Below are 19115 nucleotides of genomic sequence, written 5' to 3'. Positions count from 1 at the left end.
TATTTCTTTATTGAAGAACATCAACTAATTTGTCTTCAATAGTTCCTTTTAAGTATTGCAGATAAAGATGATGCTTAATTTTAAAAAGTACCAGATAATGCACATAATTATGCAAATAATAATTAAAAGCTGTTTTATAAAACAGACAAAAACCAAACAGATTTCATTAATGAGAACGTTTCAGAACCACTAGGATAGAGTAACCCTATTAATACCATTAAAATACATCATTTTGGACTTAATGATGGTTATTTGAAGCTATTCTACTGTTTTTTAAGGGAGCAAACCTTTTAACTGAATATTGCTAAATAGCCAGTGGCATCCACTAGTAGTTGTACAGACTTGTTGCCTGTGAAGTCCTGTAGATAGTAGAAAGGACATCTAAGCCTCAAAGTCTGTAATAGTTTAATTTATCTAAAGATATAAGATTAATTCAGCTAAATGCATTTGTCGTATTGTGGGTGAAGAGGGGTCAGCAGTTAAGCTCATGATTACCACTATTATTAGTATACCCCTACTTGTTATTATGATAAATTCACAGTTGGTATTTAAATAGGAATCTCAAAGCTTATTCACATTACTTTATAGCATGGCAATATTTTGGGAATACTGCTAGCCTGAGACGTTTAATGGCTTTAGTTTATGACTCTGGTTTGTTAATGTCCTGGAAAATAATTATCACCTTAAGTGACTGTTATACTTTGGGAGCGTTGTGCCGAATAACATATAAAATGCGTATTTATTGTGTGACTGCTAATGAAAGAGTTTTTTTTTCTGTGCATCACTTGACAGAGTTCATCTCTAACATACTGAATCTCAGTGTCTGTGTCCTGTTTCTGTTCAGATGAGTTCTGTGGGGATCACAGAGAATGTCAAAGGTGACAGCAAAAAGTTTGAGGTTTGGTACAACGGCAGAGAGGAAGTTTACATCATCCAGGTATGTTGATGCAACCTTTCCTTTCTGCTTTATGTTCAGATTCATTCAGCTTACCCTTTCCTCTGAAACTGTGATGGAACCCAGCTCACTTTATTTATTTGGAGCAGTACTACATTTCTACCTTTTTATTTCTGATTTTACTAAAAACATCTACTTCTGGTCTCTTGTCACATTTCTTTTGTTTATTAGCTATTCGGTCAACAGGAGCCTTCAAAATTCAGTCCTCTTAAACTGTATTAGGCCATTCTTTTAGTAAATAAAAACAAAAATTTTTGGTTTCTTCTGCTTCCTGAAACCATTAATCATGTCACAACCTAAACAGTTTCTTGGCAGCTGGTTGCGGGACTTTTTTCTAAGCTTGGAAGTTACTTTCATGTTGCTGGGTCTGAAATACCAGCAACACGCTCAGACAGAAACTGGTTCACCCGAAAGACAAAACGCCAAAACACAAACTTAACAATGTGGTGTATGCTGTACAGTGCAGCGAGGAATGCCCAGACCTCTACATTGGAGAGACCAAACAGCCACTTCACAAGCGCATGGCACAACACAGAAGAGCCACCTCCACAGGACAAGACTCAGCAGTCCATCTGCATCTTAAGGATAAAGGACACTCTTTCGAGGATGCCAATGTTCACATTTTGGACAGAGAGGACAGATGGTTTGAAAGAGGAGTGAAAGAAGCCATCTATGTCCACTGTAAGCAACCATCTTTGAACAGAGGCGGGGGTTTACAACACCAGCTATCTTCCATCTATAATCCAGTTTTGAGATCCCTTCCCAGACGCCTTAACGCCCACTCACATCCTGGGCCATCTGACCTCAGGAATTCGCATGATAAGGTGGGGCCAGGTTTCACAATGAACACACCCGAAACTCTGGCTGATTGGGTCCCACACCCAGTTTCACACCTTGGCTCAGGCGATTAGAGGATCATCAGGGGGTCCTTTTGTCCCTCTGTGGGGGTTTACTCCCACTAGGTTTATATCTGGGACTCTCCACTATTTGACCTTAGAACTGAAGAAGCTTCTCGGATGAGAGGTGAAACGTCTTCAAGCAACTTAAAGAAGTCCAGACGCTTTTCTTTGCAAGCTCCTTTGACTACGATGACCTGGATGACTGAGAACCTTCACAGACACATTGTAGATAATAATGACGGAGGCTAGGGTATTTATGAAACTGCTAAATATGTTTGTGACTGCTTTTTAGAAGTCTGTACATTCATGCATATAAGAACTGGAAAATGATATCCTTATGGCAATGAATTCATATAAAGCATAATGTGTCTAATTTATTGCTTAATGTGACCCCCTGATGTAATTTCAGTGAAATATTCTTCCTGGAAGAAATCCATGATACACAAGGTGTGCTCTTGGGGGCAGTGTTGCACCACACACCTCTCCAATCAGTTTCTCACTCAGCATATGTGCTTGATTTATCTTTGTGTGTATCTATGTATGTATTTATTCCTCCCTAGGCTCCTTCCATGGATGTGAAAAATATGTGGGTGTCAGAGATTCGGAAAGTTCTTACAGGCCAGCTGGAAGCATGCAGAGGTATGTACACACACACACACACCTTTTCATCTGAGAATAATTCTGTTCGTCTGTGTTACCTCATCTTTCACAGGATCACACTTCAGTCCCAGCAGGTGAAGGATGAAGTTTCCTCTCTGCTCGGATAAGTTCACCTGTTAGCATCTGTTAGATTAGTTAAATCATAACTTTTTGGTTTTAGCGTGAAAACGTTTACACTCACACATTCTGCTGTTGTGCCATTGTTATTTTTTTAACGTCTTCATGGTACCTCGTGCGTTGATGCACACATTCTAACGAATGAATGAAACTCAGACCTTGAATATATTTATTAGAACTTAAATATATAAAATGACATCAAAAGAAAATCCACATCAAAGCAAGAAGATGTGTGGAGCTTGCATGTTCTCCCCGTGTCCTCCCACAGTCCAAAGAAATGCTTGTTGGTGTTTCTAAACTGCCCATAGGTGTGCATGTGAGAGTGAATGGTTATCTGTCCCTCTGTGTTAGCCTTGGTGACATGTAGCCGTTCTACAAGTACACTGCATTAATACACCATGACAAGCTTTAGCTGCTACAGCACCTTGTATTCAAACAGCTGAGTACTGTCCTTAAAGGATCAAGCATTGTTTTTGACTTAAGTCTTCTGTAGTTTTAAACCTTTATTTAGGTTCTGACCTGACATAAAACTTACATGTAGTTCGAAGCAGGCAATATAATTTTGTCTGTTTTTATACGACTTACATGAAACAAGCAGTGGCTTGCTTCTATATCAATTTTACAACAAGCTGTTTTTTGATTTTATACAATGATGAAGAACTGAACTGATGAAGAATGTAGAGCACAGCTGTCCCAAACATTCACACTGCATGCTGACTAAATGACCCAGATCATTTAGTCAGCATGAAGTTCAATCCTCTATAAAAACATGAACAATTATAGTTCTGTATACTGGCTTCTATGATAGGGGTACCTGTTGGTTTGATTAACTTTTTTTTTTTTCAAGGAACATATTTGCCTTGCTCTCCATTTTTTAACACACTGTGTCATTAATGAAGGCTGTCAGAAAAATGATTTATGTCATCAGTTTTTTTATTTGCTATCGAGCGCTTCTTTTTGTTTCTAATCATGTTAGATTGCTTAGTAGATGGAATTCCATCGAAGACATTAATATATCATCAAACCTCAAATAACCATGTCCAGAGCCGCTAAAAAATGTTGTATAGCATACAAATTGCAATCTAGGTTCTGGTACTTCTTAAATCAAAATCAAAAAATCCTGACCTCATTTTAATTTGGCTGATCTCCTCTTCAAAGTCACCTTTTAGCACACCTCGAGACAGCAGCAGCTATTGTAAGATTATTCTGTGGAAGCCCATTTTCTGTCCCTGTGGGCCCATGAAATGAGCACTGGAACTGTTCCAGTGTGGCAAAGTGGCCAATCTTCAATCTGAATTATATTTTGGAAAAGAGAAAAAAAAAGTAGTTAGTAGCAGTAGTGGGTAAGTCAGCTGGTAGGTGAACATTGTGTTGATGTGGGCAAAAAGTCCCTGATTTCAGTCTGCTATGTGCTATTATGTTACAGTAGTGGTACAGTTCTTTTGCGTTGATAGTCTTTGGATAGTCTGTCCAGTTTTTTCTTCAAGGGAGAATCTGATGTATCTCATGATCATCCGACTGCTGTTGGATCTTTCGTGTATAGTTTGAACAGTAAAAATCATCAGCATCAAAGTCTGGTCGTTTTGACACAGAAGTTGATGCTTACTTTTCATATTAGTTCAGTGGTCAGAACAGAACTTGATATAAAAGTGTGATGAAAAAGTGGACGCAGGAATGGATGTGGGAAACAGATGCAAGAGAAATTGATCCTAAAGGGTAAATCAGAAAAATTATGCTTTATTTTTTGTATTCTCTTTTGCTTTTAATAGCAAACAAGCAACATTATGATAGCACTTTATATAATGTATGATATAAATTGACTGATATATCTAAAATTAGTGGTTCTCCTTTAATATCTAACAATTTCACTGGCTGATTTATTCAAATTAATTCATCCTCTTGGCAAAAGTACTAAATATTCTACAGTTCCAGATGCTCAAGTGTGAGAATTTAATGCTTTTGTCTCCTTTACATAATTTGAAAATAAATAAATAAAAAGCTCTCTGTGGTTTGTTCAGACAGAATAATTTGAAGAGCTGACTTTAGGCACTATTTTCTGACATTTTATAAACTCAAAAAAATAAAAATAAAAACCCCAAGACAACAATATGTGCTGAAAATATTTTTTATCAATATGAAGCAACACCAAACAATGAGAAAACACAAAACCACATAAACACACGTACACACAGCAACCCACACCCCTCTCTCTCTCCCTCAGTCCTTTCTGTGCCAGTCAGTTCTGCACAGTTCTACTCTGTGGTCCTGACTGACAGCTAAGGCACACTATGTGAGCTGCACACTCTGCCCAGCTGACAACCTGTGTGTACCTGTGTCTGTGTGTGAGCAGACTGGCTAATAGCACACCATTCCTGTCATGAAGCCTGGAGAGTAGAGGCTGTAGGAGGCTCTGACGGTCCAGCGCTGTGAGTTAAACCTCAGACTCCATGTGAGGAAAGACAGAGAGGAGGAATGAAATTAGTCCAGGAAAAAGGGAGGGAGGAGATGGAAAGTGATGGGGAGAAAAAAAAGAGGAAGATGGTGGAATGATGTGAAGAGAGAGACAAAGAGACAGAGATGGGCAGAGAGAGTCCAAAGGGATTTTCAGAGTGGAGATGGAGGTTGAGAGGCAGCTCAGAGGGAATGAAGGGAGGCTTGAAGGGATGAACATGAAAGGAAGGAGGGGCAATTGTTAGAAGAGAGGAGGGTGGCGAGAAGGAGAAGAGGCATAGCAGTCATCTCAGCTGTGTGCTTGAGAGAAAAGGAGGAGAGATAATAGATGTGATAGGAGAGCGAGAAGAGGAAGGGCTGGATTATAATGTGACTGATTTAAATCATTTAAATCAGGCCACATAATGGCAAATAGGATCTTAGGACAAAATTATTTAAACTCAAGGTCCTGCTTTTTCTGGCACTTTCTTCCAACAGTTAAAGGGCAAAAATGTACTTTTATAGTCATTTCCATGACAACTGAACTCTAGCAATGACCACTGTGTTAAAAACTGGAAAGTTAAAAGTTCACCCTTGATCTATTTCCAAGGTCAAGAAGGATTTTATGCACTACAGAAAGGTTTTATTGTATATTTTGGTGCGTACATTCTACAATAAATGATATTGTCGTGCTTACTTGGTCAACTTTACTCAGTGAAGTCTAAGCAGAGTTTAGAGTAGAAATAATTTTGCTTAAGGAGGGAAGTAGAACTGAACTGCTGTTCCATGCAAGCAAACATAATCTGTGGAGACCAAGGCACACAAGTCTTTCACATGATGAGTCGTGATGGAAAATCATTTACTTGGTGAAGAAAAATGTCTTTCTGTCTGCACAGCAAGAAGGGAGGCGAGTGCATGTCTTCTGGTCAATGACTATGAAAAGGCTTCATGATCACTATTTCAGAGATGTCAGCACACCATGCCAACCCTGGGTTAAGCTCAATAAAATCATAAAGTCAGACTGTAGTCGAGAAAAAAAATGTAAAAATGAAGTGAGGATATTTTTTGGACTGATTTAGAAAAAAATCATCCCGATAAGCACAACATATAGGGGTTAGCCTATACAAACAGACCAAGTCATACCACTGTGTTATCTCACAGGTTTTTAGGTCTCTTATGGTGTGGCATCTAATGGAACAGTATTTAGCAGGATGATGATCCTAAAAACCGAACAAAGGAACCAAAAGTGCTTTAGATGTAGAAAGATGGCTAATTCTTGACTGACTGATCTCACCAACCAATGTGCCCATTAGTTAGTTCAAGCATAGCCTTTAAACTTCCCATTACACATCTCATATACCAGCTATTACACAGTTGCTGTTGTCTCTGCAACCTACTTTGCAAGTCAAACGTACCCATCTCCTCCCTTTTACACCATTTCTGACGTTTGCATATAGTGCATATTTAATACTTCCTGAGCTTCTGAAGAATACAATCGTCTTTTAACTAAAGTGGTCCTAGCAAAACGGCTCATTGGAAGCAACTGTGATTAGTGATTAAAAGAATGTCTTTATTTTAGAAAATGGCAGCCAAATTATAAGTATGGTTAAACAAAGTTTTTGTACCGCTGGAATTATCTCAGTATGTATCTTACCCTATATTCGTCTAGATCAGGGGTCAGCAACCTTTAACACCCAAAGAGCCATTTGGACCCAGTTTCCATGGAAAAGAAAACACTGGGAGCCGCAAATACTTTTTGACATCTAAAATAAAGATAACACTGTTTTGCTTTGTATAAACAACTAAAGTGTTTTGCTTATGAAATACATTAAGTGCTACAGAGAAAATAACATTTTATTTATGGAATGAACACATTTTGAACTAAACTAAAAATATAACAAAAAGGAAACAAAAACTGTAGTGAGCCGTCATCCTTATGTCACCTTTGGGATTTTGCAGCCTGTAGCGGAGCCTTGATCTGAATATTAAAAATAATTGGAAAAAAGCACTATGCTGCTAAAAAATGAAAAATAAGTATTTGCAAAATATCTGCATAAACATTTATTTTACGTGGTTAATGTGTGTGGCAGGGCGTGGTCTGCAGTGCCGCTGCAGGGGAGGTGGACATCTGCAATCAAGCCTCGCCGGCTTAAATTCTGTGCTCTCTCTGCTGTTGTGTTGGTGTGTGTCGGGCTGCGAGCTGCAAAACTACAGCTGGCTGTATGGCTACAGCAACCATGTGTGAAAAGTAGCCAATAAAGAAAAAAAGCATGTTCATGTAAACATCGTCAGGTGGTATGTTGACAATGGGACTTCTGTTCCTGACCGTCTGCGCACAGCGCCTGCAGAGGCGTGAGCGGTGTTTGTTTTTACCACTTGGCCTGCCTGGGGTTGAAAGTCTGCACGGCATTTCGGCAGGTATGGTTTCTGTGAGTGTGACGCTTATTTTGAGCGATGAAAAATAATAACATAATTTTATTTTTATATTTCAAGATCACAATAATCTTCCAATTTAGAACTACAAGTTAAAAAGAACTAACACAAATGAAATACACTTCAGTTAAATACTTATAATTTTTTTCCAAACCACGTGGAGCCGCAGTATAAGGACTAAAGAGCCGCAGGTTGCCGACCCCTTGTCTAGATGAATGATAAACATGGAGGATGGAGTGTGCATCACATTATAAACTTTGCCATATGCATGGTGTTACTCCTCATTTAAACTCTTGCTGCTGCTGCTGCTCTCTTCTCAGACTGTCTACGCACAATATGACTAGCCTTTATGAATAAAACATCACTTTGTCCATGATGAAAAAATAGATGCTTTTTGCTGAGTACAATATTCGGTGCTATGCTGAGTCTGCACTTCTCCGACAGGCTCATTGGTTGCTTGGTATAAGAGGTAACAAGCCAGATCATTCACAGAGCTTGGTATTTCACTTATGTGAGCTATCCATTTGGCCAAGGCAGCACCTCTTGTGTACAGTTATGTTACTAGATGCTTCTCTAGAGACTTCCTGCCTCAGAGCAGGATTCTTGTGGCAGGCCAGAATTGTTAACGTTGCATTTATGAAGTCTGTTGATTAGATGTAGGTGATGTCTGAAGCTGCATTCCAGGAACTTAAGTGTTTGGATTTTTCTTTCTTTATAGAGCCCGAGCAGGATTTCAGGATATCAGTCCAGTAAAAGCAGCTTATAGAGTTGACACAGCATTCTGGGAGAATTTAAGCATTGAAATAACTCATGAATTATAGAATAAAAGCTTCCAGTTGTAAAAGATGCCAGCAGCATGGCTCTAAAGGATAGGCACTGGAAGTAAAGCTTGAAACCTTGATTTTTTTATAGTTTTTCAGAAAACTAGATGGTGTTTTGTATCTTCTTCTGTCTTGTTCTTTTCTGTTTGGTCTTTCTGATATCATCTCTTGACTTGTGTAAAGAGGACTTGTACTGTTGTAGTTCTTCTGCCGCCATGTATTCAGTACAGTGCAGGACACAGATTCAATAGGACCAGACACCAGTGGAGGATTACAAACAAGACACAGAAGCCACCTCAAGGCCTGCATGACATACAAAATCCACAGTGTGGTACCGAAGAAAATATTTGCTAAGAGAAAAATAATGAAATGCTGCCTCTGCTCTGGACAGCAGGAAGAAGGAAACATCGACTGCTTCTAACAGTTAAGATGGCAAAACTGAGCAATTTCGTTAATAAGCAGAGTTTTAATGAATTCAGCAGCTTTTTTCTCAAAAGGGAAAACAAACACAGGCACAGAAAATGGCGACCTTAGAGTAGCAGAATATTTTATGGAAATGCTATCCAAGCCAATTCCTCCTATTCCATTTACCAATCATATTTTACTCATTTACTAAACCAAGTCAAAATCCCTCACGTACCGATGAGCAAAGTAGCTTTGAGCAATGTTTGGGGCCAGATGCCTTGCTCAAAGGTAGCGATTCCAGCAGCAAATCCTTGTTTTAAACCTCACGGTGCTCCAGTTTGACCATCAGTAATTTTCTGTTTCTCTTACATTCACAGAAGCCAGCCAGCTCAACATCTATGGGGCCCCTATGAGGTGAGGAAACAGAGAATCACACAAATTAGAAATTAATCAGCAACCATGATGACCAAGTTGCAGAAAATCTGAAACCTTCTCTCTGAATCTGAAAAAATCTGCTCTCAGAACAGGGATGGAAATGACAAGTGGAAATCTTAGCTATTTCAGTTTCTCACTGATCTGTCTACTCTCAATAGGAATGTGCGGAAGATGGCACTGAAACACTCTGATTCATCAAGCCCAGAGTCAGGCTTCAGGAGGTCCAACCCCAGCCCTAATATGAGGCAGAAGAGAGGTGAGAGCTCACTTGCCAAACTAACCAAAAAGTCAGCATCTCGTATTACTTCCAGAATTGAGTAAAATGAACTGTAGATGGGGTGATGTGTGAACCTTGAGATTTCAGATTGCAGTCTCCATGGAGTTATTGTAAAATGGAAGAACGGGCAAGGTTACAGCACATGGCCTCTCATGCTAACATGCTGTTCATGCACACATAGTCTCCTCTAAATCTCTGTGCTGTACTTCTGCATGTAGACTCTTAGCCAAAAACAACCTTTCCACATGCAGTTAGGTCAAAAGCATACAGAGAAGCTGTACAGCCTCCTCACACAGAGATGCACGCACTAACACAAATACAATGCTGTCAGCCGCAGTAGGGGATAAGATAACAGGTGCAATTTCAAATTGTACCTGTCTCCTGTGAGAAAGCCCTCTGTGCTGCTTTCTAGTGTGTATGGCTATCAGCAGTCTATCAGCAAGGGTTGTTGATCAAAGTTGTGTCTGTGTGTCTGTGTGCCAACACTAACTTAAGGTGACAGGAAGCATCCCCTATGGCCAATTCCAGGGAGCCACCTTGTCTCTTAACACCCCTTTTTTCTGTCTTTCATCAGTTCTTCCATGTCTCACCCCTTTATCCGTGCTATCTATTTATCTATCACTTTCTTATCTGTAGCCTTTCTACAATGCCCTTTATATCACGCCTTATCTTGTCTTTTCAGTTTCCCTTTATTACTTTAATATCTAAAGTTTGCTGCATAACATCAATATATCAAATTATACTTTTAAATATGCAGCAAAGGTCCAGTAATTTTACAAGGCTGTGAAATATGCTGCTGAAAAGACTGTTGATCTGCATGCAGTCTAGCAGTAGCTATCCTTGTGATGGAAATCTGTTGCCAGCCACAACTGTCATGGTGTCCCACGTTGTCCTTCATTCATTCTGTTTGTTTGACACTATCTTACTCTACTGTCGTTTAAGACATACCACTCCTACCTGTCCTACCCTCCTGCCAGTATTGTCAGCTGAGTGCCTTTCTACTCACCTCTTTCCACTTCGCCAATCAGTTACCGTTGATTAGACACATCATTTGTCAGAGTGGTCTGCCAAAGTGTTGCACTATTCCTTAGTCTGCTTCTTAACCCTGAGTAAATCCTGGAGTGTTGTAAGCTCCCTCTTCTTAGCTGCCTGGTATTCTATTGCTTGTGAAAAAAAACTCGAGTATTAACCTTGCCTTTTTTTGGTCAACGTGAAAAGGGCCATATCTGTGTTTGAGCTCAGGACCTTCTTGCTCTAAAACAGCTGTGTCAACCATTGACCCACTGGGACTTTCTCATTATAATAGAGTGGCATGCCAGTAAAAGAAGCCTGAATAGAAGTCTGTATCATTATGAGATGAGCCATTAATGGAGCCAAACCTTTGTGAACGTTGCATTTTAGTGGTTAAACTAGAACTTACAGTGGAGAAAAGCTTATTAAACCTCATTATAGGGTGAAGTCATTACATTTTTGAAGCTCTTTCTATCAGATCTGATTGAAGGTTCTGGCTCTCTATTCATTCAGATAGAGACTTTAAACTAAAAAAACAGCATTTTTCCCTCGAGGCATTACCAAGTTGGCTCCTAAAAGCCAAATCTTGCTTCTACAAAGACTTTTGTCATGCATTGGCGTTACAGTCTGGCTTGTCTGGACCTAGGCAACACATTCGTGCAAGGAAGGTGCTGCTCACTGAAGTGCATGTGTTTCAAATCCGTAAGCTGCGATTTCCCAGATACCGAGAGTACCTCTGGATCCTCCCTTCAGCTCCAGAGAATTTTTGGGGGGGTGAGTCGAGAGTGTGCCAGCCGTTCCTGTGTTTCCTGGCATTTAGCCGAGCTGAGTGGGAGAGGCATTCTCCATTCTTCAGCTTTTGAAATGATCTAGTGTTATTTAGTCTGACATTGCTGACATTTTAGTGTTAAAACCCTCTAGAGACTGTTTTTGGAAAGCTATGCTTCTGGATATAAGAAAATCAGAGTGATTCTGACAAGGCCTCAAATAGACAGAATAATTCAAATTTAGCTGGTATAGTGTCGACATACTCTTGGAGTGAGTGGGGGCCGATGTCAAAAGCATCCCCTAAGTCCTAAAACACCACTGAAGGTGTGGTTTGCCCTACAGCAGTTTTTCAAAGGTAGGTTTCAGTAACTTAGTAAGTGTTCACTGTTTCTGCTTTCTTTTTATGGATTTTCTCCACCCTGCCATGCTCTCACACTGAATTTTCTTTACCACTCGCACAGTCCCAAATGCTAGCAGGAAGTTAAAGGTTAGGGAATGCTGACAGTGGCTGCTGCTTTGGGTATCGCCCTTCAAATGTGAGGCTGGCCTCTATAATAATAATAATAATAATGGATTGCATTTATATAGTGCTTTTCGAGACCCCTCAAAGCGCTTTACAATTCCACTATTCATTCACTCTCACATTCACACACTGGTGAAGGCAGCTACAGTTTTAGCCACAGCTGCCCTGGGGCAGACTGACAGAGGCGAGGCTGCCATATTGCGCCATCGGCCCCTCTGGCCATCACCAGTAGGCGGTAGATGAAGTGTCTTGCCCAAGGACACAACGACAGAGACTGTCCAAGCCGGGGCTCGAACCGGCAACCTTCCGATTACAAGACGAACACCCAACTCTTGAGCCACAATCGCCCCGCATATTATAAAACCAACCTGTCTGTCTCCTGGCATCCATTGTCACCTCCTGCTCTATTCTCTCTTTCCCCTACTTCTTTATGTTTCTGTCTTGTGCTGTTTATTCCTTCTTCTGTCAGCTTCCAGCCATTTACTTTTCATCAGTCATCTCTCTTTAATTCACTCTGTGCATCCCTTTTACTTCTCCTTAGTTCTCACATTCCTTCTCGTCTTTGATTCTTACTCAGTTTTCCGTCCTGGATTCCTTCTAATCCCATCTATTTCTTGTTGATAATGCTTTGCATTGAACTGTTATCTGAGTGTAGTTTTATGCTATGAAGTTTTCCTAGACAGACTGAGCAAACAGAAACACTTTGCAGTGACATCTCAGTGCTGATGAACTGCTTTTCACTAATGATTACCCAGAAATCACAGCAGTGATGTACCGTGTGTCACGGTACTTTATCGTCACCAGCTGTTATGTAGTGTGGACCAGAATGTTGCTAAAAAAATTCCAACAAAAATGAAAAAAGCTACATTTAGCTGCTCACAAGGAGTACCAAAAGGTTCAGTTCGATTCAGTTTTATTTATACAGCGCCAAATCCCAACAACAGTCGCCTCAAGGTGCTTTATATTATAAGGTAGATCCTACAATAATACAGAGAAAAACCCAACAATCACATGACCCCCTGTGAGCAAGCACTTTGGCAACAGTGGGAAGGAAAAACTCCCTTTTAACAGGAAGAAACCTCCGGTAGAACCAGGCTCAGGGAGGGGCAGCCATCAGCCGCAACTGGTTGGGGTGAGAGAAGGGTAGCGTTTTCAGATGCCGCATCTGACACAACCCTGAAGGGATTTGTGTTCAAACTAGAGATGTTTTAATTGTTAGGTAAATGTGTAAACTATTGCACCATGGAGTGAAAAAAAAATAGGGTTTTAAATCGCATGGCTTCTCATATTTCTGATAGTACAGCAAAACATGTGCTATGGTTTTATCTTCTCTACAGTAATCCCCAGTGTGGTGTTTTCTTAGTGCCATTAAAAATTGCATGTATAGGCAAACAGTGATTAGGTGAAATGTGAAATGTGGTGTTGGCTGGGCATACTTATCCCACACAGTAATTAATAGTGGGCTTGCTACATGCACTGGTTCTTATATAGTGCTTTTCTACTCTTAACTGAGCGCTCAAAGCGCTTTTATACAACTTGCCTCACCCAGTCATACAAGCACTTTTTTCTATGCTTTTCCTATGTAAGTTCTTTCTATCTAACATTCACACATTCATACTCTGATGGATGCATTGGAGAGCAACTTGGGGTTAGCATCTTGCTCCATGATATGTGAAATGCAGACTGGAGCTGACTGGGATCGAACTACCAACCTTCCAATTTGTAGGTGACCTGCTCTACCTCCTGTTGCTTATTGAAACCCATATAAGGGTCCAGCTCACTATCCTACATAATAATAATGATAATAATAATAATAATGCTGCATACAGTGACAATTAGAAAACCTTTACAGAATTAACAGTCAAAAATACAAAATAAAACTGAATGTACAATCTTAACAAGGTGTGTTTTAAGAAATGGTTTAAAGATAGAAACAAAGAATACTGTGAATGCAGTGTGGGAGAGCGTTCCAAAGATATGAGGCTGAGAGCTCTGAGGTCCGTGGTAGTCGGACCAGCACTTAGCACTTTATCATGCAGACTTGCTTGAGCAGTTAATCAGGCTGAAAGGCTCATTGTGAAGGTGCAGGAATATATACACTTGTTTTAAACTAAATACAGTATAAAATATTTGATTGCAATATTTGTCATGTATTAGCAGCTCTTTTGTTTGAGTGACAGCATGGACTCTGCAAAATCTGACAACCAATCTCGAGTCTCTGTCTTGGATTTATCAGTAAATCCTTTTTCTTTTTTTAGCAGGACTTTTGTTGATTGCCGACCTGCTTTATTTATCATGTTTATTGTGTATTTAAGATGAAGTAGCTTTTCTGGTCTTCAGTAAACAAAGCTTGATGTATTGATCTTTTGATGGTGTGAGCCATGCACTGCTCCCTTAGAAATCCTCAGTGTAGCCATACTTTGGCGTTGAGAAAGCCAGCCTTTGCTCAGAATAACAATGTGACTACTGACAGTTTCACTTAGTTCTGATGCCATGTTTCCCATGCTTAAAGTGCTACTTGGTAAGCAATGTTCCACTAGAAGCATGAGGCACATACATCTTTTCTAATAGGTGAATATAGGGCTTTATGTGTACAAGCCCCTGATGAGTTGTTTAAATCCATGGATCATCTGAGCAATGCTTCATTGGACAAAAAAAACCCCAACATACAAAAATATGACATTTTTTACAAAGCATACACTGTAGATAAAAGATGTAATTAACGGTTGCAGCGAGCACTTTTAGGCCCACAGAACCAGAGGCTTCAATTTTATACAGTGCATAGTTTATGTACAAAGGAGTGAACATGGTCAATGACTTCTAATCTGCTTCAGTATAGCTGCTGACCTAGAAGCAGTGGAGAAACTGAAATATTCTTTTCATTTTACAGGGTAAAAATTATTGTGTGGTTATTATAAATATTTCAAGACCCTGAAACATCTCGCGTTTACATGAAAATATGTCAGATTTTGATGGGGTCTCAATCCTTTTTTTGCTAAAACTCTTTCACATTCCTTAAAAAAATGTCAATTATTGAGTTTCTCTGGACTGATGGCTGTGGTTAGGGAACTTTAGCCATAGTTATTATCTGAGGAAAGTGGCTCAATGTGTTATGTGTTTTCCAAAAAAAAAAAACCTCTATGAGGGGAAAATTGAACAGATGTGAAGTGAAGACTTTCATCAAAATCTCCATTTTTGTAAGTCTATGTTTTCATTGTTATTGTCATTTATCTTGTAGTATTAGCTTCTCTTCTTTGGACATAGATGATCCATTCAAGGTTTAAGATGGAAGAATTAAGTCCCTCTTTCACTTAGCTTCCTTTGGCCAGTTGTACCGTTTAACTTCAATGTTTAATATGACATAATTTCATATTTCAACAGCACAAAATACAGATAATAACAAATAGTAATAATCTATAGTAGATTCCTAAATATCAGTCTTAGGAAACAATCTGCTTTTATGACAGACTTTTCTGCTTTCCATCATCTGCACAGTAGTTGGAAGAAGATTTGACTGCCTCACATGATCAAAAGCATCTTGGACAGAATGATGATTTTACACTTTGACAGCAAATGATAAAAAGGTTATCTGAAAGTCGAACCGTAAGTGAGTCAGAATAATGAATGAAAGTTGCAGTGTATGTGAGAAAAATCCTTAAATATCCTGCACGCTTTGCATGGAAGATTGCATAAAATTATCTGCATGCCAATGTCACAAAGTGATGGACAATTATGCCAAATTCTTTCAAGAAGTTAATTCTGGTAAACGAGCCACTATTGACTCCGAGTCCAAGGATACAGTACATTAATTTTAATCTGTTGATATTATTGTTGAATAAACAGTTGAAAAAGTGTTGGCAAATATGTCTTGTGGTGTAGTTCAAGTTTACCACATGTGAGAGGAAAAATCTCTTTTAAGTATTTTATTTTCTAAGGTATAAGTTTGACGTAATGAAACGTTGACTTATGGGGAAAAGGTATGTGTCTCCATATGGTACAGTATACTTGCTTCATAAACAACCTGCAAGTGTTTAGTAAGTCTGCAATTCAAGTCAAGACAAGAAATACTATTAGAGCACTTTGACAGCCATATAAACCCTTTGCATCACTTTATTCTTTTCAAGCAACGCTCAAACTGCTTCTTCTTTCTCTAATGTACTAACTTCTGCTTAATCTCGCTTTGCTACGTAGCTGACGCTTCAGCCAGCCAGTCAGGCTACTCGGCTGTTAATGCTAGGAAGCATTTCACCTTGCAAGGACTTTCCAACAGGAGGTCTCTTCCCGCAGGTAACAGCAATATGCCGAGTGCTCGCTAAATCCACCTGTATCGCCATCTTTATCATCATCACTGGCATCTTTGTCAACATTATCATCTGTTGTTTGCTCTTTTTATCTATAATTGCTGTCACGATAATGTTGATCGTAATGATAATTGTCATCATCATGAACGGCAGCAGCATCTGCCCTTTGTAGTTAAGTCTTTTCGCTCCGGTGCATGCCACGTAGTTCTTGCACGGATTTCTCTACGTGCATTGCAGTGTCTGCCATATCTCACATAATAAGACCGCATCTCCATCCACTCCTCTGTCTGTGCTTTTATCTGTTCACGTCTGTGTCATCGGCCCCTGCTTGCACTGCAACAACTGTGATTTAGAAAAGAATGGGATGGAGTTCTGTCGAAGAGGCATGATTTGACAGCAGGTGATGGACAGATGAAGACAAAGAGTAGCTGGGCAGAAATATATGGTGAAGCATTACACGGCATTTCACCTCACAGTACCAAAGCCCTCTTGACATTGTAATATGTTTAAACATATCTGATGGAAGAAGAGACTTGTTTTGTTTCACAGCAGTATGACCACACGGGTACGCTGATGACACAGTTGGAGGAATGAGAGAGCAGTTTTGAAAGACGGTCAACTCCAGTCACTAGACGGCAGACACGTCGACTGATAGAAACCTTTCTTTAAAATTAGTGAAAACTATCCCACTGTTGTGTTGCAGTGATGTTGCATCAGGTAAAACAAAACAAAAAAAATCATACTTATTTCATTAGTGATGACTAAGAGGGAATCCTTCTACTTTAGACTTTTGTATCAGTCCAATTTAATTTTTATTGGCATGTCTAAACTTAGATTCTGAAAGTAAAATCTTAGTAAACTCTCAAAACAATCATTTTTCTTTCTCAGTTGCATTTTATGGTCTTTCCTAGAGAATGTATAGATGATTGGTTATTAAAATGGCAGTGCTAAGAAAGACCGTGAAGGCTGCTTTCTCTTTGTCTTTGATTTGCATTCTATTTAATGCCCAGAGTCGCTGTCCATCCTCCTCTTCCTTGTCATTTCGCCTCTTTTTAAATCCCGTTACTAAAGCTTTCTCTCCCCGTGCTTTTTCCTTTCTTCTTTTCCTCCTGACCCCTTTCCGGCTTTAGAACCTGCTGCTAAAGAGGCTGAGGTCCCCCGCCGCTTCTCTCTCACTTCGTCTCTTGCTTCCTCTTCCTCCTCCTCCTTCGCTACACGGCGCACAAAAGGTACCAGCCTTTGTAGTTCCTTCCTGCTCTTTACAGCCTTTTTCTTATTTTGATCACATTGGCTGCGTTGTTACTGATGTGCATCTCAATAGGTTGAATTCTAATTATTACAGTAAGTAGTTGTGAAGTGTCAAACAAAAAGGATGCATTGCTATATCGTACATATTTTAAAGTGAAAAGAAATTACATGTTTTGTGGGCTGGATCAAAAAGGAAGAATTGAACATTTTGCATTTTTAATATCATTACAATGGCGGTTGTTTGTTTTCTTTATTGCCAGATTTTGATTTGATTTGATTTTCTTTGGTCCACCGTACCAAACCTATTCTCCAAAAATACAGATGCAGGGAGAGGTTTGGAGAACTGAATGTTTTCACAGATTTCAGCAGAGATTTTCTCTCCACACTTCTTTTCCTCCAACCAGTCGAGGCAGATGGGCACCCTGTCTGAGTGTGACTCTGATGGAGGTTTTCTTCCTGATAAAAGTCAGTGGTTTTTCACCCCTCTTGCCAAGAGCTGCCCAAGAGGAATTGTAAGAAAGAGCCAGGGTCCACTTTTCTGTACAATGAGAATTCAAGTGAATCGAAACCGTGACAAATTTGTTTCGTATTGAGGTTATTTTAATGTTTTTCATTGTATTTTAAACAGGTGACTAGGTTATAGTGCATTGCCACACACCTGCCAATTTGTTTTGGGGTTTTGTTTACTCAGCTAAAATAGGATATATAATTAAAGATGTGTTTTAAACATTAACCCATAATTTCACCTATGGAGAAAGGTGGGCTAGAGCTTACCTCTCATTATATCTGAGAGAGCCTAAACATCCAGTCTTTTGTGTGATTTACAGAGTGCCAAACAGAGTTTCTTTGTGTGTCTTTGCTAACAGTAAATCATTTCTAATACAGAGCAACATATGAGTTTGATCAGTACGTGTATGTGTATCACTCCTGTAAGCTTACAGTGATTCTGACCCACAGCAACATACAGACTTGAATCTACAGCTCACTTTAGAGTTCTTGCTCACGTTTCTCTGTTAGCTACAAGCATGGATACATTATGCGCATTAGCTTGCCAAATTAGCTTCCATATGCACATCCCCTGGGAGACAAGTGCACTTCTAGTATCAGCTTGCTGGCTAAATAGCAAATTAGCTGGTCAGCAACTTCACCATATTCTCCTCTCTTGAGATTTGATTCGTGTCTGATAGAGAATTGCTAAAAACACAATGAGAGAAAGAAGAGATGGACGAGAGGTGGGCAGACATTCAGTACAGATACTTTTTTTAAGCAACTGTAATGAAATAAGAATTTTGATAAGGTGACATTTGGAACGCAGGGTGACATTAAAAGTGGCAATAGAAGTGCAATATCTCTTACGAATACAGATGAGACACTGATTTTCAAGGAGGCAGAGGCAGGAAAAGAATTCAAATTGAACTTTAAAAAAAACTATTTCCATTCAGTCTCACTGTCCTCTTTTTATTGCATTTCTTTTATTATCCCTCATGCAGCTGAGACTGACCGATCAGAGCACTGCAGGCCCCAGTGCTCAGCGGAGGTCTGAGCGTGGCTGTTGCTTTTCGGCCTGTGTTTTTAATTCTAATCCACACTGTGTGCTAAGCAAGGAACAATATTACTCTATATTGCTTGATATTGTTGAAACAGATATGAAAATCTGTAGCACTACTGTGTAATTTTAATTGCATGCAGCTTTATATTTAAAACTGAGAAATGTGAATTATGAGTAATTGAACATATGGGCTGTATTTTGTTCATCACTCCCTCATAGCGCCTAAAACATTTTTGTAAGATAAACGTGTGGTTTCCATGAAATACAAGCAGGAGAACAGGTG

General features: G+C 39.5%; 1 protein-coding gene across 4 annotated transcripts in view; it reads left to right on the top strand.

The window, feature by feature from the left end:
• The window catches only part of mcf2l2 (MCF.2 cell line derived transforming sequence-like 2), a 115579-nt gene that overhangs the window by 73500 nt on the left and 22964 nt on the right, over positions 1-19115 (top strand). For 3 of the 4 annotated variants that reach the window (XM_082524374.1, XM_082524375.1, XM_082524376.1), the window contains exons 24-29: positions 845-937; positions 2415-2493; positions 9098-9134; positions 9314-9411; positions 15926-16021; positions 17166-17264. In XM_082524374.1, coding sequence (XP_082380500.1) covers positions 845-937; positions 2415-2493; positions 9098-9134; positions 9314-9411; positions 15926-16021; positions 17166-17264 — 502 coding nt within the window. The remainder of the gene's footprint in view (positions 1-844; positions 938-2414; positions 2494-9097; positions 9135-9313; positions 9412-15925; positions 16022-17165; positions 17265-19115) is intronic. The other variant, XM_082524377.1, reaches the window with a different exon arrangement.

This window comes from Aulonocara stuartgranti (genome assembly GCF_965226115.1).
Source record: "Aulonocara stuartgranti genome assembly, chromosome: 23".
NCBI lineage: Eukaryota > Metazoa > Chordata > Actinopteri > Cichliformes > Cichlidae > Aulonocara > Aulonocara stuartgranti.
Note: the sequence above shows the minus strand (reverse complement) of the source record. Positions and strands in the feature narration are given on the sequence as shown.